Source organism: Myotis myotis, unplaced genomic scaffold, assembly GCF_014108235.1.
Source record: "Myotis myotis isolate mMyoMyo1 unplaced genomic scaffold, mMyoMyo1.p scaffold_m19_p_13, whole genome shotgun sequence".
Lineage (NCBI taxonomy): Eukaryota > Metazoa > Chordata > Mammalia > Chiroptera > Vespertilionidae > Myotis > Myotis myotis.
Window position 1 is genome coordinate 33,885,123 of NW_023416317.1, and position 25,972 is coordinate 33,911,094.

Consider the following 25,972-nt stretch of genomic DNA (forward strand, 5'->3'; position numbering starts at 1 on the left):
TAACTCTTCTATGATAAAAAACACACACACAAATGTCACAAGAGAGTTAAGTAATAGTCTATGCAGGAAAATTCTGCTAGGGTATATTTCTATTTTAACATTTAGCACATCACATCTCAATTATCTGTTTGCATGAGTCTCCTTTATGAGCCTGGGAGCACTGGAGGGTAGGGTCTGTGTCTGACTCATCCATTTATCCTACTACAGGGCGTGACAACAGGAAACACTCAGTAAATGTTTGTAAATGAGTAAAATAAATGATTGACAGATCATCTAACCTAGATTATGCAGAATGATGAAATGTGAAGATTGCAATACAGATTACATATTGTTATATGTTATTATTTTGGCTTTCCTTGGATTAGCTATGAGCATGCTTTGGGTATAAAATAGCCCTGTTAAATTAGGTAACACTGATGCAATATAATAGTAATAAACATATATACTGTGCTTACCATATTGCAGGCACTGTTCTAAGCACTTACATATTAAACCATTTCATTTTTACCACAATCCAATGAGGCAGCTACTATTACTATTATTTTATAGCAGAGAAAATTGAGGCACAGAGAGGTTAAACAAATGAAGGCCCCACAGTTATGCAGGCACAAGTCTGGAGGTCACACCCAGGAAGCCTGGCTTCAGATGCTATGCCCTTGACCACTATGCTATGCTTTGTAAAGATAAACTTCTACTTTGTATCCCAAATTTGCACTGAATAATTTCAACCTTCCTTGATATTGCATATGATACTAGTCATTATTTCACTAAAAACCCTACATCTTTAAAGACTAATTGCAGCTCCTATAGGAACCGGTATTTTGTGTCTGATTTCCCATTCCTTTTCTAGCCCATGGTTATGTGACTGTAGGACCTTTAGGTAAACCAAACAAGAAAGGAACAAAGGAAGGCACAAATGGATATGCCATGGCTTTCTTTTCTTTTTAAAAAAATATTTTCATCGATTTCAGAGAGGAAATTGAGAGGGAGGGGGAGAGATAGAAACATCGATGATGAGAATGTGCCATGACTTTCAAAGTTCTTTCTTCTTTTGCATTGTGCCATGGACTGTATTTCTTTTATATCATAGCCATACACTGTGCTGGATTAGCACATGTTTGATTTATGCAAAATGCTCCCACACTCCATAAATTAACAAGCCTTCAGAACACTGTCAACAGAAATCACATCCTTTCTTCTAAATGTGTACCCTAAGAGCCACTTTCAAGCCTGCAATTAGAGAAGACTCAGCGACTCCACCGGAGTGGCTGGTCCTTGTGTGCTACGAGGGAATACAAAGCCGATGTCAGTGGATTTAGAGCCAGTGAAGAATAACGCCCTCTTGTCCACCTGATTGTGTTTGTCTCAGTGGGTTTCCTTTGGAAACAACAATTATGAGTTCTCATTCATCATGTCCTGAACATAGAAAACTCGACACATCTTTGAAATACTGCTTTCACTGTGTTGACAAGGGTATTTAAAGGAAAGCAAGCAAAGAGAGAAAACCATGCTTTCCAGCTAGATAAATGGAGGAGCTAGACCAGGGACAAGTGGTGCCTTTTGCTACCTCTGGCAATGCCAAGACGTTGAATGATTTATGACTATGACCAATCGTGCCAAGGCAAGATTAAAGGGGACTCACTCAGAAGCACACTACAGGGAAAATGGAATAACTTATTAAAGTAACAGGCACTTGGATACAATTTTGGATTCTAGAGCAAGGGAATTACTAAGCTCTTTGAATTTCAACCCATCTACATCTCAATATTTTATATAAACAGATGAGATAACCACCCAATATATGTTTCCCTTGGCTTTTTTTTTTTTAAATCCCAATTTTGTGCTGCCAGCAAGCGTTTAATGATTCAAAGATGTGAAGGCAAAATAGTTACTTTTCATCACTTTAATCCTACCGTAAAATTTTAAAATTTCATGCTTTTTGAAGGAGCACACTCATCAAAAAATGGGGGGAAATATCCTTATAAGTAGTAATTAATATGGTTTAAAATACTGTGTCATGAGATATAAGTTTATGCAAATAGTCTCTTAAACATTTTGATGATGACTACATCCACTTACAGTGTTGGACCACTGCCCAGTTGAATGAATGGACACAAAGTAATGGATTGATTCCCTTTATCCTCCTGCTAGCCCGGAGTCTACGTCCCCACTATGTCTCATTCATTCATTCACTAATTGATTCATTACTCAAATATGCATTGAGCTCCACTGTGCAGCAGCACTGTTGTTCTGAACTCTGGAATATAGTATAAGCAAAATAAAGTCCTGGCTCTCACAGAGCTTACAATCTAGACGAGGGACAAAAACAGCTAAACAAACAAGAGTATACTATGACAGCAAGTAGGCAAGGGCCAAGCCATGGAGGGCCTCGCTACTCCCATGTGTGGTCTGGGGACCAGCAACAGCAACAGCAACCGCCCCTGAGAGATTATTGAAAGTACAGAATCTCAAGCCCACCCCAGACCTCCTGAATTAGAACCTGCATTTTAACAAGTTCTGTAGGTGATGCTTACACACTTCAAAGTTTGAGAATGCTGACGTGGGACAGTCATTCCCAAAGCGGGCATGTATATTAGAACCGCCTGGGAGAATTAAAGTTACTGAGACCCTGGCCTCACCTCGGGATTCTGAGGTCAGTGGTATGGGCAGGGTCCCAAGCGGTGGAGAGCTTTACATTCTGCCCAGGAGATTCTCGGACGTAGCTAGGCTGAGGCCCACTACTGGACTAGGTTGTATTTGGGATTCCTGGAAAGCTCCTGAGGATTGAGATAGGGGAAGTGAGGTGACCTGATTTACCTAGGGCAGAGTTCTTAACCTCACAATAATAGTTGCGCGGCTGGGGCGAAGAGCTAGAAACCAGCTCTGTGTTGGACAGAACGACAGCCTGCTTAGCGAGCTAGGGGCCAGGGTGTGGTGTGGCCACATTGAGCAAGGAGGTCAAACCTAATACACTTTTGCTGGTTCACAGGCAATTGAGTAATCCACCTGCAGGAAAGAAACCGCAAAGACATCAACATTAAAGGCCAGATCCAAGCCAGAGGAGGTCACTTTCTCTCATCACATACCTGGGGACCTCTACTTCCCAGGCCTCCTTTTTCTCCTTCCACACCGGCCTCTCCTCTTGGGCCCTATGCACAGAGAATTAAAGCATTATTTTCTCCCTAAAAGAGAACACTCGAATATTGACTTGAATATTAAAATGGACATGCTAAGTCAGTGACAGGGACAGAAGAAATTGGAAAGAGAAGTCCACACATGTCTTTGGTTCTGTCTTGATCTGTTGAGCTCTCCCTCTTTTGGAGGTGGTGGGGGGAGGGCACGTGTCCAATCTGACAGACAGTTGGGCATGTGCAGTCCCAGTGAAGAAATACTGAACAGGTGAGTCTTTTAGCACTGCTTTCTAATTATCCTAAGCATCCTTATACTCCAATCGCATATATTATGTTAAAAGAAAATAATCCTAAAAAAAAAAGAATCCTTAATTATGTAAGCCCCAAGACTAAAATATTTAAATGGAATTTGTATTCAATAACTACACTGAAGACCGGTCACAATAAACAAGACACAGCATGCAGTGAGATGAAATTTAGACAGTTCTACCTCTGGAATGTTATATTGCTTATTAACTGTGGCTTCCATATGTTACGCAGACAAACCTTCCTGCTGTGTTTGGTTTTCGCATCTATTTTAAAATTATGTCATGAAAAAATAAGAATCTATAAAATGGAAGAAGGGATGTTAGAGTCATATGGCTTGTTTAGCATGAAATAAAGCCAGCCAATCTATTGAAATGCTTCCCCACAGCCCTAGCGGCAAATCTTTCTCATTTGAAGGTGGGAAAAGGAACTTTCCTCGGCTGGCAAGTAAGACAAAGAAAGGCAATCGAGCTAGAAAGAGATAGAGGTCCAAGGAGCAAACCGTTTGCTGCTCTGAAATCTTGGTAAATGTGAGCAACGTTTCTCTTCTGAGATCTAAGGATATTTGTTTTGCCCAACTTCCATGCACTGCCAACATATAATAGTCACTTTAGGGTTTTTTTTTTTTTTTTTTTTTTTTTAACTATGTGGGTTAAAGCTTTGAAAAATTGCAGAACCCTGGCTTGTCCTGCATTTGCCAAACAGCAAAATAAATTCTCAAGATTTCAAGACTGAAAAAAGAAAGGGAGAGAGACAATATTCTTACGTTCTGTGGTCTGACTTTTTATTTTCATCTCAGCCTTTTCTAGGATTTCCTTTCCCTTCTCATTATTTCAGGCTACATCTTGCCCTTTCTGGCACATGCTTCCTTTTCCCTCCTGTGAGCAGTATGAGAGCCAAACATGGCCTGTTCCTTGTAAAGCAAAAAAGTGCTGGAGGCAGCTCCCAGGAGAAGGGAGCTAGAAAGCACAGGCTGAGTGCCACACTACAGATCACCCCGCCGAAGGCTTCAGCTGTATTTGGAATAATTGTTTCCTAGCGTGGAGCCAACTTTTCTACAGCACAGCATCCAGATATGTAACACTGAGCGCTTACTGTGCTAAATTGGCCAAAATTCCCAATTTGGGGCTCAATGTTTTCCTTGGCTCAGGTCTCTTTAGAATACCCTAGTTAGCCTGAACTCAATAGCAGGGCGTTCTCTTCATGCTGCCCTTGAGCTCTGCCACAGATAAGAATCGCTCATGGACGCTGCCCAACATGTTCATTCTCCATGGGACAAAGCTTAGATAAGGGGACCAAATACTGTACAAGTCAAGATTGTGTTGCTCCCCTACTTTATTGCCCTGAAACCCTTTAAACAATTATAATTCCGCAAGGGGAAGGGGCCGAGGGATTCTATCAAGGCTTCTGATTCTTTAAGTTCTCACATCATGATTAGTCTTTTTTTCTATTTTTTAAAAAAACCCCTTTATTGTTGAAAGTATAACATATGTCCCCTCTCCCCACTCCCCCATTGACCCCTCCTAGCTAGCCCACCTCCAACCCCAGGCCTTCACCACAGTTTTGTGTGTTGATTAGTCTTAATTGTACCTGAGGGCCCTTAAGTCCCAGTGAGCCTTCAAGTCCATCTGGGCCTGGGGTGCCTGTTGTCCCCTGAAGTGAGAGAGAATCAACCAGTTAACACTGTTTCCTGAGAATCTTGTCTGCTTTATGTGCAAGATTATAAACATTTTTTCAACCACATGGCAGTGCAGGATCTTTGCAAAAAGATGAATAAAGGAAAATACAAAGGAGGAAATAAAACATTTCTAGAATCTCATTAAGTAGAAATAACCACAGCTATTATGTTAGTGTATTTGCTTTCAGTCTTTATATGCACTCACCCACTCCTTTATTTTCCTATAATGCTTGTAATATGCCATCTCCGTCTTGGGCATTTGGCCTAAAAAATCTCACAATTTACTTTGCATTTTCTTAAAAAAATCTCTAGGTATCTTATAACATTCGATTTTTATTCGAATAGCTTAAATATCTAAGGATCAATAGCTGAGCATTCTCTTCATGTTGCCCTGGAACACTGTGAGATAAGAATTCCAAGAAGAGTAAGAAAGGATTAAGAAAGTTTATTTTAGGCAACTACTAGTGTAGCCCAAATTTATGTCCCCGTCATTACACAGTTGGATGGGATTAAATGCCTCTTACTGATGTCTTTTCCTAGAAATCAGAAAGAGGAAATTTCTCAACATCTTCTCTCCCCAATCTCGTATCCTTTCCTTCTTGCCGTTTTTCTGGATCTGCTTTGTTGCTGAAGTCTAAACTTGGCATGTGTGTGGATGGGGTAAAGTCTGTGGATGGTACAGTCTTCGTCTTTACCGATCTGAAAATGTCTGTTTTCCTCACTTAGAGGATAGCCACCTACAAAATTCTAGGTTAACAGCTATTTTGCCTCTGCACCTGCAAGATATTGATGTGTTGTCTCTGGAATATATTATTAGTGAACAGAAGTCTGCTACAATCTAATTTGTTATTCCTTTCACGGGTAAAACTGCCTTTTCCCGGTGGTGCTTAAGATGCTTTCTTTAACATTCTGGGGGTAAACCATGATGTGATTCAGAGTGGATTTATTATTACTCATCCTCATTGTATTTTCAATATGAGGATGTGTGTTTCCTCAATTTCGAAAAATTTGAAGTCACCACTGCTTTCATAAATGTTGTGGGCTCACGAAGCATGTATAATGTATCACCAACATGTACAAGGGGGATGTGGTTATATTTGGTGTAGCCCACTTCTGAAGAAAGCATTCAGAAATACCATTTACATTAGGGTTTTATTGTACTCTCTTGGTTTAAAGTGGGTTTATGTAAATTCTAAATAAGGTTTCAGCGATAACTGAGCAAAAATCTAAAAGAAAAGTCCCCAACTGAGTTACTGGAGTTTGTGTAATTCCAAGTTCAATTTAACAGTAATGGGGCCAAGGAATGTCTCTTATCATTAGTTTTTATGGTTTTGAATAAAGTGCCCACATTTTCACATTCTTTTAAGATTTGAGTGTTTGAAATTGTAGCCTTAAAGTTTTCCAACATTTTATTCCACAACCAATATCATAAAAAGAAAAGAACTTCAGGCCTGAAAGAGACGTGTCAGAGTCTTGGTTCCAGCTCTTTGCGTGCACACAGAATATTTATCATATGTAGTTAAGAAAAAAATCAAAAACAAGTGTACCTGTGGGCCTGTATGTCCCCTTCGGCCATGAGCTGCCTAAAATAGGAGGAAAAGGTATATGTCAGTAACTCTGGGGAAAAAATGCTTGTTATATTTCATTTAAATCAGTAATCGGCATCTTAAGGCACTAACATTACAAAATGTTTCCACATATTGCTCAAAACATTCAATTATCCTCTGCACCATGACAGCCAAATGTTGCCAACTCTGAACTCCGATCCTAAGGCAAAAGGGAATTAAGATCATAGACAATTGAAATCTATAGATACTTATGAGAGCAGATTGTGGTCAATAATTCATCCTCCACTAAATGGTTACTGGAGCTGCTTGCAGGAGCTCCAAAATTGACTGGTTTGAATTTTATTTCTTTTCATTTTTCCGAAGTATGACCACGTAAGCCAGAAATCAGGAATAGAGTGGCCAGCAGGCAGGAAGCCAAATGGGAAAACTGGGAGAACTGACTTCATGAACTTTATTATAGATTAATGTCAGAAGCTAAAGGTAGCCAAACTGATTTTACCCATCCCCCCCCAAAGCCAAATACCTGTCAAAAATGAATCACCACAATCATTCAAAAGCCACTCAATTCCATTTGTTATTAAAATATCCAATCAAAAGAATGGTGCTCCATAATCAAAAGGGTCTTTCCTAAGACTCGCATATGTAAGATTAGGTGTGGATATATGCCAGATCAATACTTCATAGATCTGGATAACAAGAGACAAAGACATTTTACTGTCTACATTAGGATCTCTCAATAAGGTAATAGCAATACGGACATCCAGGATTTGGAAAATTCACTCTCTATCAGACAATATTTTCTTGATGGAAACTTACTTGAAATATTCAGCTCAAAATTCTCAGAGGCCAAGACTGCAGACCTTAAATTCTACTAATATTATTTCAGTCAGAACTTATGATTATCTAGGAAACAGACTGCATCTGGGGAAATGATTGGAAGCCTACTTCTTGAAAACCCTGAGGAACCAGCTTTGAGGAAAGTCTCCGTCCTATCAGAGGGAGGGAAAGAAGCTGTCTGTCCTCCTTGAGCACAAGGGTTTATCTGTTCAGAATCAGTTCACTTCAGTTTCATTAAGAAAAACACCTACCAAGGACTAACTACCCACAACACACATTGGATGGGAACCACAGGAGCTTAAGGATGACACACACATATCCACAGACAGAGTCCTTGATCTCAGAGCACCCTCACTCTTTGGGTTTGGTGGGAGGAAATGAGTATTTATGAGGCAGAGTATGGCACATGCTACAGGAAAAGGGGAATGGTAGGAATATGGGTTTTGAAGAAAGCAATCATTTCTAGTTGGTGAAATCGGGAAAAACCTTCCGGGAAGAAAAGATTTTAAAGATGGGTTTTGGAGGATGAGTAGGAGTCTTACAGGGAGAAAATGTAAGGAGTCTTCTTTTTAGCAGAAGATACCAGCCTAAGTAAAAATAAAATAGGAGGTGTATTTTATAGTGGCAATTCTGGGTCTAAGATGTGAGAAGAAAGGTGAGTATTAGGGTTACTAAAGCTGAAAACACTAGATGAAGGGTTCATACTTCATTTAGTAGAAACCACTGGGGTTCTTGGAGCAGAAATGTACATGGCCAGACCTAGGGTTTAGGTGGATACATCTGGTTGTGGTAGGAACACGGAATGAAATGCAGCCTTACCTTTAGGTAAAATAAAGAGCTTCTTATATGATAATGGATAAAAAACAGGCCTCCACATCCAAATATCTGGTCCATTATCAAGGTGTTTGAAAGATCATCAATAAACACTTGTTCTGTCTTTAAGGTTTGACCTTGACAGAGCTTGATTTAAATGACTTAACACATATTTATTGAACTCCTGCTTCCTGGAGGCACTTGTCTGCATGGTGGTAAGAAAAACCAGGCTCCTGTCCCTACGCAGGAGTTTGTAAGCCTAGTGGTAGAGACAGACCATAATCTACCATTCACACAAATAATGGAAACATCTCCAGAAGTAATCAGCTGGTGCCTTCATTATGAAAGTCAGGGTTTTAAATACCCTGGGTAAGTGTGAAAGCAAGAAAAGAAAAGAAAAAAACAACATAAGGAAATAGGGGAGATGATTTTTACAATTGTGCCTCAAATTTTAAAATGTTTAGATGGGAAAGATTAAGTCTCTATACATCTTAACGACTTGCCTAAAGGCTTATAGTTGTCTGGTAGCACATCCAGACAGCCTTACTCATCTGTGAAAGGGAATGTGAATGGGGACAGCAGAAAGAAAATCTCCCCAAAGAAGACTTGAGAGTAAGAAGACCCAGGAAAGTCCTCAGTCCCTTGATCCCTCATAGCCTGGCTTCCTGGTGGTTTACCATGACCCATTTTCCCAGATAGGTTTGACCCACTTTCCCCAGAAAAAAAAAGAAGGAACTTCTTAATGGTAAAGCATTCCATTAATACTGAATCTTTTCCCTTCAAAATTTTTAAAATTGATTTTTAGAAAGAGGAAGGGGAAGCGGGAGAGGGAGGGGGAGGGAGAGGAGATATTTATTGTTTCACTTGGTTATGCATTCATTGGTTGATTTTTGTATGTTCCCTGATCAGGGATTGAACCTACAACCTTGGCATATCAGGATGACGCTCTAACAACTGAGTTACCCTGCCAGGGCAATACTAAATCTTAACGGCAAACTCATTCACAATGATAAATGACTGTCCTAGAGCACTTCAAGCTGTCCCTAAAATAGTGCCAAGAGAGAGGAAAAGGGAAAAGCATAACATAACCTCAGGACTTAATAGGCCTGAAGACCATGCTTTAGTTTGAGGCTACAGTTGCTTCTCATTAGCCATGGCACAAGGATCTATTCTTATTCTCAGTAAAGTCTGGCTCAGAAAGAGCCAACGTCCCATTCCAATCCCCTCCCCATCCTCAGCTTTCTGGCCCTGGTCCTTCCTCCTCCCAATCACCAATCCATTATAGACTCCTGGCACAGTGCTTGTTATACCTACAGGTCTGTCCTCCTCTATAACAGTGGTTCTTGACAACATTGGGGGATTAAGCCCCTCTTCCCCCCTCCGCTCCCCCACCTCCCACTTCCTTCCCTGGGAACATCTGGCAATTATCTGGAGATATTTTTTGTCACAAGTCAGGGGTGACACTGGCACCTAGTGGGTGGAGGTCAGGAATGACACTAAACATCCTACAAGGCACAAGACAGCCTCCCACAACAAAGAATTAGCCCAAATGTCAATAGCAAGTTGAGACGCCATGCTCTACAACATGATTCTAAGTTTCCTGAGAGCAAAGGATATGTCTTATTTGAGTTTGTAGGTCTAGCAGTTAGTACAGTTGCTGGTACATTGTAGGTGTTCAATAAGTTTACCAAATGAAGGAAGGTCAGATTTGGTCAACTGATGAGATTTCCCTGCATGCCACACCCTACCACTGGCCAGCCTCCAATCACTGATCAGTTCAGCAGAATTTTGTAGCATTGAGGAGTCCTGACTGTTATTACCTACATTTTAGAGTTTTTCAGTCAGTGATATAGATTTTTCTTCTTTCCTAAAGGATAATGACTTTACTGGTATTATAAAAATGATACATGCTGATTTTTAAATATTCAAATGCAGAAAGTACACAGAATAAAAATTTAAAAGCCATCCCACATCCCCCATCTAAAAATAACTCTCATTAACATTTGATGATCATGACTCCTGGCATCTTCTTATGCATATTTACAGATGGAGTTCTAAATAGTGGTACTTTGGATTAAAAAAGGATCATGCTCTTCATGCTATTTTGAAATTAAAATATTACATTTAATTGTATTTGAACTTAATAGAGTAAAAAAATAAAACTGAAAGAATTGGAAATGTCAGGTGGTAACATTTCTTGACAATGAGAAATACTACATTCCTAAAAATAAAAATAATTATTTTAAAAACTCAGGAGTTTAGGGTAGCTTAGTAATACATATGTTAGCTTAAAATGATGCTTATACAATAACTTTCTACAATGAAATATGAGGACACAGTATATCAGCACTTTCCCTACACCTCTCCCACTTTCCTATTTTCATATAATTTTTAGATTGTCAAATGTATAAAATTTACATTTTGTTCTGTAATCACAGTTTCTATGGTTTAGCCTTATTTCTACACTTAGAGCAGCGGTTCTCTACCTGTAGGTCACAACCATTGGATATCAGATATTTACATTACGATTCATAACAGTAGCAAAATTACAGTTATGAAGTAGCAACGAAAATAATTTTATGATTGGGGGTCACCACAACATGAAGAACTGTATTAAAGGGTCGCGGCATTAGGAAGGTTGAGAATCACTGACTTAGAGGGATTCAAATTTATTATTATAAAGTTTTAAAGAAACATGAGGGCTATGTTGTCTTGAGTTTTTGAAGGCTTGACATGTTAAGTACTTATATACTTAAAGGACAACTTGGGTGAGTACACAGATCTTGGAACTCTCTATTTCAGAACTCTGTAGCCATTCTCCTGCTCCCTTTGTCCCTGAATGTTGGGAAGAAGGCCGAAGACAGAATGAGTTTTCTATTTTTTCCACTTGGAAAGTCTCATGATTCTTTCTTTATGTAGTAAGTTTGGTAATTTCAATAGGCTGTGGCTCAGTGTTGATATATTTGTATCAACTTTTTTCTAAGTCAGAATATGTCTTTTCCCTCTGCTTATTTGACCTTTTGCTTCAAGAAGTGGTATTTAATTAAATTTCTGAAATTTTTTGGTTTAATTTAGTAATGCAAAGTCTACATTTGTTGGCCACTGTTGATATTCTATATTATTCCATACTAGAGGCCCAATGCACAAAATATGTGCAGGATAGGCCTTCCTTCCTCCAGCTGCTGGCACAGGCTTCCCTCTGGCACCTGGGACCCGGGCTTCCCTCTGGCCGCCAGCAGGCACCTGGGACCTGGGACCCGGGAGACCCAGCTTTGTCAGGAAGGATATCCGGTCTAATTAGCATATTACACTTTTATTATTATAGATGCCTGCCTATATTTTCAGTCATACTTATTCTAATTTTTTGTTGCTTCTAATACAGCTCATCTTTTATATATTTTTTCATTTCCCATTGTTCCCCAAGCATTACCAGCTTGCTTTTTTCATTTTCTATCATTTTATCAGTTCTTTAGACTTGTTTTAGAGCAGTCATACTGTTTTAATTTTTTTGAGACTTTGGAGAACTATTTGCCAGAGTTGTTTTACCTTTCCCTTAAGTAGTTCCTCTTCTCATGAGGGTTTATCTGCCCTGGGTTCATGTAGTTTTCCTCTTATTTTCTTGCAATTTCTTTTTTCCCCCTTGCAATTTCTATGCATAAGTCCTGATTAGTAATCATCTAACAATGAAGATTATTAATATTTTTCATTATTAATCGCCTTTGAATAGGGTCACCTATTTATTGAAAAACTATTAGTGGGAGGTAGCTGGACTTGGTCAATAGCTTTGATATAGGTATGTTATCTCAAATACTTTCTCATCATGAATTATTTCTTTTACCTTATGGCTCCCTCTTCCTTCAAACTTTGGCATTTAAGAGACTCGTGGAACTCACACAAAGTCCTTGAAGCCATAGTTGCTCTGTACCGTGAGAGTCACTGTTCTTCTCCTATCTTTACAGCCTCCATGGCCTCATCTGCTACACTATAAATACTAAAAATCGAATATTCTTCAGTTTCTCATTATTTGTCTCCTCTGCTACAGTGTGTTTCTATCAGTCTATAACCTGGCCTTCTCGAAATGTATAGTAGCCCTGGATTTTGTTCAGCAGCTTCTTCAGGAACATGGCAGCCACTTTTAGAAAATCTGACCCCTGCTCGAGGTCTGAGGTGGTATGTGTCAGCTCTCCAAAGCCTCCCTCATTAGGGTACAGATTTTCAAATAGTCGGCCAATAGTTGGCAAGTGCAGCTTAAAGTTGTGGTCATTCTTTGTTAAACTATTTTAAATTTCTTTTGCTGTTTTTGGCGAATTGCACAAAAGGGGGATAGTATTAAAAAACCACCTTGGCCCAGCCAGTGTGACTCTGTGATTGAGCGTCCACCTATGAATCAGGAGGTCCTGATTTGATTCCTACTCAGGACACATGCCCAGGTTGCAGGATTGATCCCTAGGGAGGGGTGTGCAGGAGGAGGCCAATCAATGATTCTCTCTCATCATTGATGTTTCTATCTCTCTCTTTCTCTCCCCCTCCCTTCCTCTCTGAAGAAAAAAAATACCACCTTGACTTTGCCATCTTTTATAATCATGGATGACACTGCTGAATCTAAAACCCAAGATGGGGCCCATATTTCTCATGAGTTGTGCTGTTTAAATAACACATGGTCATATTGCATTCGCCTCTAGAGAGACTATAGCCTCTACAAAATAATAAAAGTACATCTCCTGCCAGGATTTCTTAGATGAAATTCTTGAAGTTCAAAATATTTTCTCAGGGTATGTAAGCTGGCTACATCCTCTCAGAAGGTGAAATGAATAGCAAATGTATTTCTTTATCTTTCGATGCATTAAAACAGCAGTAGTAAAGTGCTTTCCAACCGTGACCAAATTCTGCATTTTAAACGTAATCTCTATTTTTATTTCTTTTTCTCTGCCTTGCAAAGAAGGAATGTGTTCCAAGATAGAAAAATGTTTTCTCAATGGAGCAGAACAGCTGTTTTTATGAACTTTAGCTCAGAAAATACAATGCATAATAAATGAAATATATCAAACTATTTTTTATTTGTGCTCAATTTTAAAACATTGTATATTTTGTGGGTGGGGAGGTGAAGGAAGTTGGAGAAGGCTAGATAGCTAAAAAAGAATGAAAGAAAATGTTGCAAAATGAGAAGAGGCAGGTTTAATTTAGAATCCAATGCAGGCATTTAAGTATATTTTATCAAAGTTATCTCTCCTTATTGGTTAAAGATCCTATCTAATAAAAGAGAAACATGGTAATTAGCGTACGACCGCTACCCTTCCCATTGGCTAATCAGGGTGATATGCAAATTAACTGCCAGCCAAGATGGCGGCTGGCAGCCAGGCAGCTTGAAACTAACATGAGGCTTGCTTGCTTCAGTGACGGAGGAAACCAACGTTCCCCGCCTGCCTTGCCGGCCTCTTTCAAGCCTGCAGTTTGAAACACTGTAACAAATATAGAAGCTAAACAAAACCCCAGAAACCTGCTTTCAGTGAGCCGGGATCTCAGAGCTGGAGTTATACATTGTTTCGATTATAGAACACAAACAAACCAGATACCTGCTTTCAGCAGCAGAGGCCTCAGAGCTGGAGCCAGAATAAAAATAAGTAACAATAAGCTAAAGCTGGCCCAGAATTTAAAAAAAAAAGAAAAAAAGGAGCAGTTGGGAGCTTCAGCCCTCAGCCCCTCACCCAGACTGGCCAGGCACCCCAGTGGGGACCCCCACCCTGATCCAGGACACCCTTCAGGGCAAACCAGCCGGCACCCACACGTGCACCAGGCCTCTATCCTATATAGTAAAAGGGTAATATGCCTTCCAGCACCGGGATCAGCGTGACAGGGGGCAGCGCCCAAACCCCCTGATCGCCCTGCGGCTCTGTGTGTGACAGGGGGCGGGGCCACAACCTCCCTATCTGCCCTGCTCTGTTTGTGACAGGGGAAGGCGCCCCAACCCCCTGATCAGCCCTGCTCTGTGCCTGATAGGGGTGAGCTCCCCAACCCCCTGATCGCCCTGCGGCTCTGTGTGTGACAGGGTGCAGCGCCCCAACCCCCTGATCGGCCCTGCTCTGTGTGTGACAGGGTGCGGTGCCCCAACTCCCCAATCGGCCCTGCTCTGAGCCCGACCAGGGGCTGCACCTAGGGATTGGGCCTGCCCTCTGCCACCCGGGAGCAGGCCTAAGCCAGCAGGGCGTTATCTCCCGAAGGGTCCCAGACTGCGAGAGGGCACAGGCCAGGCTGAGGGACCCCTCTCTTCCCCCGAGTGCACAAATTTTTGTGCACCGGGCCTCTAGTTCTTTTATAATCTCTGTGCTCTTCCAAGAAGTCAAGCACAGAATCTTTTGTTTAAAGTACTCACTGAAAAATAATAACAGAAAAACAAAGAAGCAAATACAAAAGATCCTAAAAGGTTCCACAAGTACATGACCTAATTTTATTCTCAGGTATATATTTTTACACCCCTAAAATATATATAATGTTTTCAAAAATATGGAGGCTCCTCAAAAAACAACAACACATAACCCCCCCCCCAAAAAAAAAAAACAACAACAACAGCAACAACAACAACAACAAAACAACCAAAACAGAAATAGAACTACCGTAGGATCCAGCAATTCCACTTCTGGGTATTTGTCAAAGAAAATGAAAACACTACCTCAAAAATATACCCCCATGTTCACTGTAGCATTCTTTCCAATAGCCAAGACATGGAAGCAACCTACTAGTAAGTATCCACTGACAGTTGGTTAATTTTTTAAAATTGTGGAATATATACACAATGGATTTATTCACACAATAATATTCAGCCATTAAAAAAGAATGAAATCTTGCCATTTAGGATGACCTTGAATCATTTATGTTAAGTAAAATAAGTCAGAGAAAGACAAACCTGTATCATTTCACTTATATGTGGAATCTTGAAAAAACAAAACACAACAACTCAGACACAGAGAACAGATTGGTGGTTGCCAGAGGCAGAGGCTAGAGGGTGAGTGAGATGAGTGAAGGTGGTCAGAAGGTACAAATTTCCAGTTATGAAATAAATGAGTCATGGGATAGGATGTACAGAATGGTGACTAACTTAATAATACTGTATTGTATGTTTGAAAGTTGCTAAGAGAGTAAATCTTAAAAGTTTTCATTACAAGAAAAAATGTGTAACTACATGTGGTGATGGATGTTAACTAGACTTATTGTAGTGATCATTTTGCAACATACACACATATCCAATCATTATGTTGAACACCGGGAACTAATACAATATATCTCAATAAACATGTGTCATTTTTTAAAACTGAACACAAAAACTAGTTTAATAAGTCACATTTATTTTTCATTGTATTTTCTGGGCAGAAGTTCGTAGAACCAGCTGCTATATTCCATCAAGAAAATATTTATAAAGTAGAAAAACTGGAAGAACAGAGAGAGGACCTATACCAGGACTCACTTTGCTAATTATACAGTTATAAAACTTGGAAGAGGAATGGAGTTTGGGATTTAAAACAACATCACTGGCCACTTTAGTTAGCCTAGTGCAGTGATTTTCAACTGGTGTTCCATAAGAATTTTTAAAACATGTAATACCTGGCTTTTTAGCAGGGGCTCTGACCTTTTCCCCCATAGATTATCAAATTTAAAAAATGACAACAGCCCTGGCCAGGCGGCTCAGTTGGTTGGAGCATCATCCTGTACACCAAAATGTTACAGGTTTGATTCCCTGTCAGGGCACATACCTAGATTGCAGGTTCAATCGCCAGTCAGGCACAAACGGGAGGCAACTGACTGATGTTTCTCTCTCGCCCTCTCTAAAAATCAATAAAAACATATCCACGGGTAAGGATGTTGAAAAAATGACAACAACCAACACAACAATAGCCGTCCAGTGCGAATGATCAAAATTATACCTATTTTTTTTGTCAGATCGGCAAAAAACATATATTTTGGTGTGCTGCAGAATTTTAGTAATTAGTTTATGTGTGCTGTGAGATGAAACTCTGACAATGCTTCCCCTAGCTGGCTTTGTTCTCTTTGCCCAGCTCTTTCTCCTGATTGGTCATTTCCCCTGCAGCCAGCACCTTCCTGCCTGAGCTTCGGGGCCTTCCCAAGTCCTTTTCCAGCTCAGTTCTCCCAGACAGCCTAGGTCAGTTTCCCAAGGTTCTGAGCCCCCCACAGAGCCGCCCCACCACTCCCCACAATCAGCCATTCCCGTGGCAATCTAGGCTACCGGTGCAGTGCGTCTCCTTGTCTAGAAAGGTTCTTACTGTCTGTCTTCTGGAGCCTGGTGTTCCAGGGGGGCCTGGCCAGCCTCTTCTACCCTGTCAAATGAACAAACAGACATGTGACAGCAATTACACAGCATTGACACATTTTTCTTCAACCTCAGCTTGTTTGCTCCAGGGAGGCAGGTGTGGTACCCACCACCCGGAGAGTTATTCATCCTCTGGAAGACAGCATTACTCCCACTGGTCATAAATCCCATCTCTTTGTGGGTAATGAGGAACTACAGGATGAAATACTAAGGGCATGGCTTCATCTGCTCATCACCACTGCATAACTTGCAATCAGGGAGTAGTTAGAATATTTAAATCAAAGTATCCCCACAGAGTGGACCATGAAAGCATGCCATGTGTTCAGTATAGGTACTACTGGTTTGGATTTCTACTTCTGGACTTCTTGTTCTGTTTAGCTAACCTGGATAGATTACACCCTAATGTGAATAAAATCTCACAATACTCACAAGTCTTCCCAAGATAGAAAAGGCCTACTTATGAATCTACAGTGAGACATTTGTCACTCAGCAAAAAATGGCAGGTAACATTTCTTGAAGGTTTCTGACATGGCAGGGTTAGTCACTGAATTCCCACCATAACTGTCAAAAGTAGGCTTTTTCTCTTCTTTTTACATATGAAAAAATTGAGGTTTACAGAAAGTGGCCTAAGGCCACAGAGGTGGTAAAAGACAAAGTCCCCAAAACAAAGTCTTTCCACCATATCAGACCTCTCCCCTGGGTGGAGTCGCCAAGGAAACTTCCTTAGCAAGAAGATCCAGAGACACATATTATTCAGATAATTTTTTTAAAAAAACTCTAAGAAACACACAAGTTAAGATGATCAAATTGTTACTTGGGAAATTTCATGAGATTAATCCCAGGAAACCTGCCTTGAGAATGTGAGCTGTATAGCTCTATCAGATCTTGCACTTTTTAAAAATCATATACTATGAAGAATATGATGTCTTGTTAAGAGGTGTGTCGTCTGGATCTTGAAAAGGCCAACAACTCACTTGCTAGTTCTATTAGCTAGCCCTACATGTTAAGTTAGAGTGTAGATGTTTACATTCATAAATGATGACCTCAAGGGTATGGCTTAGTGAAGCAAGTCACCCCAAATTCAGAAGAAGAGAATGTTTCTTGAGTCCCAGAGTAGCAGATAAGGAGTAAAAGACCCTTTTGCTCCTAAAAATAATTTTTTTTTTGCATGAAGTATATCCACTCTGGGGCCTTCCAGCTGCCGCATCATTATAAGTTCCCTCTCAAATGCCCACATACTTACTTCTCTTCCACGTTCTCCTTTCAAGCCCTTAGGTCCTTCTATGCTGTTGTCAAATCCAGGAAGACCCTAAAAAATAGAAAAGAAATAGAAAAATTAATAGGCTTTGAACATTTATCTTTAAAAAATGTGACTTGTGTATAACATATTTAGTCTCCACCACAAAGTGGACAGAAGTCTAACCCAATTGAAAGCAGAAATAGGCTAAGATTGTACAGGGCTTACAAGAGTTTTCTTTTCTTCCTGGGCTTTGTATTATCAGGTGGGAGTGGAAACTCAACTCAAGGTGTGTGCCTGTGTGAGCGTGGGGAGGGGAGGGGAGGAGGGAATCTAGAACTTGCCAAGGGGAGCAAGAGTGAGATAACTTGTGTTTGTGACAACTCTTATCCTGGGTCTGGAGGTATCCCTTCTTGCTACTGCTATCCTTTCTCTTAACTTTCCTTTTTTTTTTTTTTCTGGGAGTCTAGGCAAGTTTATTCTTGAGGGTTGGGAGGCTTTCCTCTCCCCTACCCTTAGGAAAAGGCAAATTTCATAATGGGCTCCACCCACCACAAGAACATATACTGTATATGTACACTGAGCAGAGCTGAGGACTGCATCTGCTACCCATTCCCTCTTTCTCCTCTTGGACGCCTGGCTGCTTTCTTCCCCGTATGCTTAGCCCTACTTTTTTGGTTTTCAGAAAATCCTGGAGTTTTTCCCAACAGGCAAACAAATGTTCCAGCAGAAACTCATTGAAAACAGGCACACACTGTAGGATAGTATCTACCGTGGGCCAAACTGAAAGCTTCCTATCTTGGGTAGTTAGGACCACAAACAGAGCTGTGTCCCAGTGATGCCCGGACGATCAATGGAGCAAGTCAATTCAGTCAATGCTCCAATAAACTGAGAGGGGACAACAATTACCCGGTCCTGCTGAGTGTCAGCTGCCGGGCTTTTGGCTGACAGCAGCCCAGATTACCTTCACCAATCAATGAGTAATTAGTGATCACCAATAGGGACATGTCATTGTTCCAGATACTCAGTAAGCTTTTAAACAAGTAGTTCCTACACTCACAGAGTTTATAGGCTAACAGAGTGAAAAAGACGGGCTTAGAATTTATAACCGATATTGTTAAAACGTAAATGAAAAATTATTTCTCTTCCTCACATATCAAAGCCAAAGACTGTTTTCTTATTTTCTGTTTTATTCTTAAGTATTTCTGTTAAGTTCTCCAAGCAGGGTATACCTAAGTTACAATATTAGAGAACTACATTTTGGTGAGAAAGGTTTGTAATGAAAAGGAAGGTAATGTAAAGTCCAGAATTTATTACACTGGGTGTATAAAGCTTTGCATTGTGGTCTAACTCTGAACTATTTGATTGAAGAGATGACATTTAAAAAAATCATATTCCAGCACATTGTACTGGAATATCCTAATTCACACGTGGATCAATTGTTTGGTTAGTCTGAATGGGATCTTGTCAAGTCTTTCAAATTCTATGAAAGTGAACAAAAGAGCATCAGATATCACAAATTTATTATTAAACTTGGGCTTATAATAATAGTATGGTTTAAAATGATGAACTCTGTAGCTCAGACAAATGATCTAGCTCAGTTCTCCCCCCTCGAGTTACATGAGATTATATATAATTTAATTTTATTTTATTTATTTATTTTTTTTCCAGTTTCAAAATTGGAAATTCCAAACAGCCAATGAGATTGGGTTTTTGTATGATTGGACTTTCTCTCTGAATAAGCATAGATTTTTCAGGAATGTGAATCATTTGCATGTATCCCTATAAATAATTTGATTGTGTGTGTTCTATTTATTCTATCAATCTTAAAATTTCTTTTTTCTTAAATTTTTTCCTGAAATAGCAACCCACCAAAACCACAGAGTTGTCTTCGATTTGAGATGTTTCTTCCTAAGTGGCTGGGAAGAATTATTATGCACTGGAGAAGCATCTGAAGTTAGTATAATGACAAACAGCACAATACGGAGACGCTCTAGTGGGTTGAATCTGCAGTCATCTTGAAGTCACAAAACATTTCTTTTTAAATAGAAATCCTTTTACATTATTCAGATTCTCTAAAGGTGTTACATTATCATTCATAAAATTAGGGGGAATTCTGATCAAAGGGAATGGAAATTTTATAGCAAGGCCCCAAGTAGATTTTTGGCCATCATATACTGAAATGTCTTTGTACGTAAACTGCTATGTCTTATTATCTGTATTTGTAGACAGTTTTTGTTTTTAATTAGATAGCTTGAAGTTGTTTGAAAACTCTTAGGTCACCAGACTATTGTCAGGAGATGTCACTTAGCAAGCATCATTGTGTTCAACTGTAAATTCCTCAACTTTATAAACAGAGTTATCTTCAGAGCATACCTAACATTTACATTTGCCAATATATATGCATCAAATTATTCCTCTGATCAACTCATGTGTACTGGAGGAAGAGTTATTAAAGACAAGGGCCTGTGAGATTCCCAGTTGCCCCACATCCTTATCAACACTTGGTATTGTCAGTCTATAAATTTTAGCCAGCATTCTGCTCTGGCACACTGCTGGTGAGAGTACAAATTAGTACAAACCTTTCTGAAAAGTGTTTGGCTATAAAACTATAGCTGTACATAGGCATTTAAACTATCATCCAGATAGTCTACTCCTGAAGTATAGACCCAATAGAAATGTGCAACGGTGCACCCAAAGACACATACAAGGATGTTCACAGAAGTGCTATTTATAATAGCAAAACCCAGGAACAACCCAAATGTCTATGAACAGCAGAACAGATAAATAAATCATAGAGTCACACAGTGGAATACTATACAGCAATGAGATAGAACGAACTATTGTTATCTGCAACAACATAAATGAATCTCACAAGCAAAAGAAGCCAGAAACAGAAGAGTTTATCATAAATAATTCACTTACTTAGAGCTCAAGAACAAGTAAAACTAATTTATGATCCTAAAATAGTGATTAGCTTAGGGAGGACTAGTAGGGATTGGAGTAGAGATAAGGGTTTTTTTTCAGATGCTTTATTGTTGTCTAATGTTCTCTCTACCTGGGTGGTGAGTACACAGGTGTATTTACATTCATAATGCTATACACTGACAATTTGTGTACTTTCCTGATGTATTTTACAGTTCATTAAGTTCTGGAGATGTAATATACAGCATATTATATCTGGAGATATAATATACAGCAATGGTGCTGTATATTATATACTTCAAGGTTGCTGAAAGCCTAGATATTAAATGTTCTCACCACAAAAAAGAAATAATTATGTGCCATGATAGAGGAGTTAGCTACACTCTGGTGATAATCATACTGCAATACATAAGTGTATCAAATCAACACTTTGTACACTGTTAACTGGGTTATGTCCCTGTGAGAGCAAGCACCTTGTGTCTTAAGTTTGGCCTCACATAATCTCAGCTGCTTGGCGTCAAAGCAATGAAGCTAATGTGCTTCATCTCACAACTCTTGGAGAATGGAAAAAAGATATGGCTTTGTTTCTTCTCTTCTGTCCATATTCTGAGGTACCCAGGGGAAGATGATGAAGTAGACTGTAATCCCTTCACAGCTCTGAAGCACAAGGACAATTTTGAATGTGTATTCTCAAAAAATACATGTGCAAACGAAGGGCAAGGGCTTCTCGCTGCACATTCTCATCCCGTATACGACATGGATCTAACAAGACAAACCTGCTTTTAAACTTCCACAATTGTGCCTGTGGTGATGTGAACTCGGGATTGCTACTGCAGTACCTTCAAGGGGGGATGACACTCTCTTATCAACATGGATGGGAACCGAGCCCTGATGTTAGTTCACAGCCTGCACAGCCGCAGCACTTACAGGGTCTCCTCGCAGGCCCCTGGCTCCACGGTCACCAGCAAGCCCTTTCTTTCCTGGGCTTCCCTAAAGTTAATAAAAATCCGGAGAAGGACAAAACAAGACTTTTTAATAACATTAATAACACAAGGAGCTTATCTTCCCCCTGATTTGAATAATTACATATTTTTTTCCAAAGTTATTTTTAAACTAGAAAGAGGAACAACCAAAAAAACAGTTTCGGGCATCATATGAATAATTTAAGAGTGACCTCAATTATCTGCCCCAATGGTAAACTCTGTTCCAGACACCTTTATCTTGTTTAGTTTTTACAACTACTTTATCAACCAGGTATTGTTCATTATCTTTCTCTTAATGAGGCAGCTGGGATTCATAGAGACTATCCATTTCCCCAAGGTGGTTGCATTAGCTAGAAAGTGGGTTTCTGACTCAACTGTTCACACTCTAAAGACAGATAAAGTCAATGATGGAAGTATGGCTGCTGTTGGTATTTGTTCTAGATGGTAATGAGCAGCATACACCTTCAACGTGCTGCCTGCGACCATACTCTTGTCAATACTCTGCTACCATTCTTGGTGTGGTAGCTGCTTTTCATTAATGACGCCAACTCTTCACTCCTCTCTGAATCTTTGCTCTTTGCCATGTAACTCTGTAGTACCTTTCAAGTGTGTGTGTGTATGGGGGAGGGAGGTGGGGGCAAAACTCCCTACCCCTGAACTTGGCTGTGACGTGATTTGGCCAACAGAAAGAAATAGAAACATCACAGTGAGATTTCCAAGCCTAGCCCTCAAGAAGTCTTAAGAGACCTTGTGTGTTTCTACTTCCTCTCGTGCTTCTGCCAAGACCAGGAAAAGGTCATGGTCAACATGGCCAGGCAGCGGTCTGGTCCCAGGAATAGGATAAGCGACAAGTGGAATAAAGTCCCCAGCCAACCTACATGAGCTAAGGTTAGCTATGCTCAGCCTAGATCAGTTGAATGTCTCAGACACATAAGAAATAAAAATTTATTGTTGCATGTGATTGAGGTTTTGTTATTGTTTATCACAAAGCAATTTTGTGGCACTAGATGACATACACCTAAGGTAACTCTTCTACTCTGTTAATCACATCTTTAATTCCCCATATAGTTTTCATGTTGTCTATTTACTGAATCCCTACCTGGGATCCTTCATCACCCTTTTCTCCTTTTCTTCCAGGAAGACCATTGTCACCCTAAGAAACAGAAGAAGAAATTCAAATTCTCATTTTCTTAATGAGAAAATAGCTCAGAAAGGTCCTTAGGGCACAAACAGAAAGCTCTACCTGTACACCATTTAATCCATCAATTCCGTCTTCCCCAACTTCACCCTAAAAGACAGGTGTGATCAGAATAGAGTGTGTTACACTTATATGCAAAGAGGTCAGACACCAAACAAAAAGGTGAATTTTGTGTCCCATAGACAGCCTCTTTGTTAGGCTGGCCTTGTGTAATATCAAAGATTACTTAGTAATAAAAACGATCAACAAATAACATACATTGACTACAATAAAATACAGGAATAAACAAAGTTAAATCATTGACAATAAAAAAGGAAGGTCAACAGAAACTTCATGCATACAATCTACTGGACAATAATCTCAAAAATAAAAATATTTGTAGGTAGCAGATGATAAGATAAATGGATTATGTTTGGTACTATACCTCCTGTCCATATAGTCCCCTGTGTCCCTGAAAATACAAAGGACAGTAGTGGTTAGTGTAAGAAAAAAGAATTAATGTTGGGAAGACTTCACAATGTCTATTGTGACCCTTACCTTAGGACCTTTGGCGCCATAGCATCCCTTAGTACCTTGCTCTCCCACTGGTCCAGTCGCTCCTCTGTCTCCCTGAGAAAGAGCACAGACCCAGGTGAGCTTTTTATATTGTAATCTGGAATCTGTCTTGAAAATTTGACAAGTTTTTGTGTTGGAAAAAAAAATGTGTGACGGCTCATAGTTTACAATCCAGAATTCATGTTTATACAAACTAAGAATGGAAGTAAATCAGACCTATTCTGTTGACAACTTTGTTTTGCTTTAGATCTCATGTGGATGCTGTCATGGGTAGAACAGTATCTAAATAAAACAACCAGCAGTTAAGATGTATTCTCAAGATTTCAGGAGGCATTCCAGGAACAGATAACAAAAATTCGGTGAGGCATCAGAGAAGGATGCCTCAGATATAAACCAAGCAAGAGGCATGATTTCTAGACCAAAATCCATTGTCCTTCTCTCTTTTACTTAAATAAATACTGCTCCTGCAGTCCTTGTCATGGTGACCCCACCAGTCTGTACATCTTGTGAGCTGGAAACAAAGGTGTCATCTTCAGCTTCTCTCTCCCTAGTAGTCAGTAAGTTACGTTCATTCTACTTCCATTCATAGTGTCCCCCATTCATACTAAGATTAAGACCACTTTGCCTTGCACCTACTACTGCATAATTCCCACCTGTAATCCCTGCCTTATCATCATCCATAATATCGCCTGGGTATGCTTCCTAAATCCATAGCCCCATCATTTTTACTTCTATGCATAACATCATTCAATGACTGCCCACCACCTGGAAGCCACCTTCAAATCTTTCATAGGGTATTCAAGACTCCCAGTAATCGAAGTCTTACTTGACATATAACCTCCTCTCACTGTGAACTGGGATCCATCCAGGTTGACCATGTGCCATTCTGCAAACATACAATTATGACTCGTGCCCTTGAAGTCACCGTTCTCTCTGTAACAGAATGTTCTCCCCCACAAACCTTGCCTGGATAAGTTTCTATTTGTCCTTCAGATGTCTGCCCAAGCATTGGCCTTCTTCTTCCAAGCCCCAACTACCTCCAAGGCTGTTAGTTGAGGTTGTTAGGTATTTGTTCTGCTACACTCTGTCACACTGCATCTCACTGTACCTCGAGTACGGTCCTTGTGTGTAACAGCTGAAAACACAGTTGTCTCATCGGCCTTCCTACTAGTCTAGACGTTACCTGAGATAGGAACCATATTTGATTTTTATTAATTTTTATTTCTAGGGCCTAATGCTGTGCCTGTAATGAATAAATACATTTGTGAGTGAAAACTTTGGTAAATAATGTGGCAAATGGTAAGATGCTTAATATATAACTGTTACATGAACGGATGCATGGACAGATAAATGGGAGGGAGGGGAGAAGACAGGGAATGAGGGATAGGAGGAGGGAGACAAGCAGGGAAGAAGCAGGGGAGGAAGGGGAGAGAAAGAAAAGGAAGGGATGGATGGATGCAAGAAAGAGTGAGATCCTTGATAAACATTGTGGTGCGCTGGTTCACCTGTGCAAAATGGATCAGGAAGGGGGAAATAACAGTGATGTGACTCCTCTGGTGAGGAAGATAAGGTCTGCATTGAGTTCACTGTGCAATGTTGGTAGGTGGTGAAAGAGGAGACACTAATGATCACCAGAAGCAAAGCCCTATGGGGACTGGGAAGGACCTGCGATTTTGCACATAAATCCTGAGGCTTTGACTTTTCCCGTGTCCTCTGAATTGACACAAACGATTCCATGTTGTAGATATGTCCTTAGGAATAGATGAGGCTGGAAAAAAACCCTTGACTTACAGCAATGCCCTCCTCTCCCAGGTAGCCTTCACTGCCTTTGAAACCTGGGAGTCCCTGGAAATAAGGAAAGGAAGAGCACGTCAACACCCCATAAAGCAAAAAAGAGGGAATCAAGCAAAATGCTTCAACTTCACAGTTTTACTTTATTTAGAAAAGAGTTTGAAAAAAAAAATTAGTCCTCTGCTACAACTTAGGCTGCATTTATACACTTAAAAACCAATGGAATTCTGAGACAAGCATCCAGATAATTCAAGGGTGTGTGCATGTGAGTGAATAATTTTGTCCATACGTCTCTTATACATCGTGCTAGAGTTCTGTCCAGACAAATGTTCAAATGAACACAGCACTATGTGCCCCTGACAAACTAGAATTATTCTCTTCTCATTAAAAAATCTTTTTTTTTTAAGGATTTATGCTACATATAAAAAAATAGACCTCCCACATTTCTTTCTATTCTTTCTGAGCCCTGTTTTTAAGAAAATTCTACCACTGTTTTTTTTTGTTTTTTTTCTTTTTTACAAGAAATAGAAGCGATCAGGAAGTAATTAGTCCAAACACTTTCTTCAGAGACACAACCATGAGAATTTGGGAGTTACAGTGCTGTTTATGAATTATTCAAAAGTCAAACAC

General features: G+C 39.9%; 1 protein-coding gene across 1 annotated transcript in view; it reads right to left on the minus strand.

The window, feature by feature from the left end:
* Positions 1 to 25,972, minus strand: part of COL6A6 (collagen type VI alpha 6 chain) — a 97,061-nt gene that overhangs the window by 40,798 nt on the left and 30,291 nt on the right. Inside the window, exons 13-23 of the mRNA XM_036332645.1 lie at positions 25,343 to 25,396; positions 23,534 to 23,605; positions 23,421 to 23,447; positions 23,042 to 23,086; positions 22,898 to 22,951; positions 21,743 to 21,805; positions 17,897 to 17,962; positions 16,607 to 16,660; positions 6,663 to 6,698; positions 5,028 to 5,090; positions 3,087 to 3,149 (exon numbers count right to left, since the gene is read on the minus strand). Coding sequence (XP_036188538.1) covers positions 3,087 to 3,149; positions 5,028 to 5,090; positions 6,663 to 6,698; positions 16,607 to 16,660; positions 17,897 to 17,962; positions 21,743 to 21,805; positions 22,898 to 22,951; positions 23,042 to 23,086; positions 23,421 to 23,447; positions 23,534 to 23,605; positions 25,343 to 25,396 — 597 coding nt within the window. The remainder of the gene's footprint in view (positions 1 to 3,086; positions 3,150 to 5,027; positions 5,091 to 6,662; positions 6,699 to 16,606; positions 16,661 to 17,896; positions 17,963 to 21,742; positions 21,806 to 22,897; positions 22,952 to 23,041; positions 23,087 to 23,420; positions 23,448 to 23,533; positions 23,606 to 25,342; positions 25,397 to 25,972) is intronic.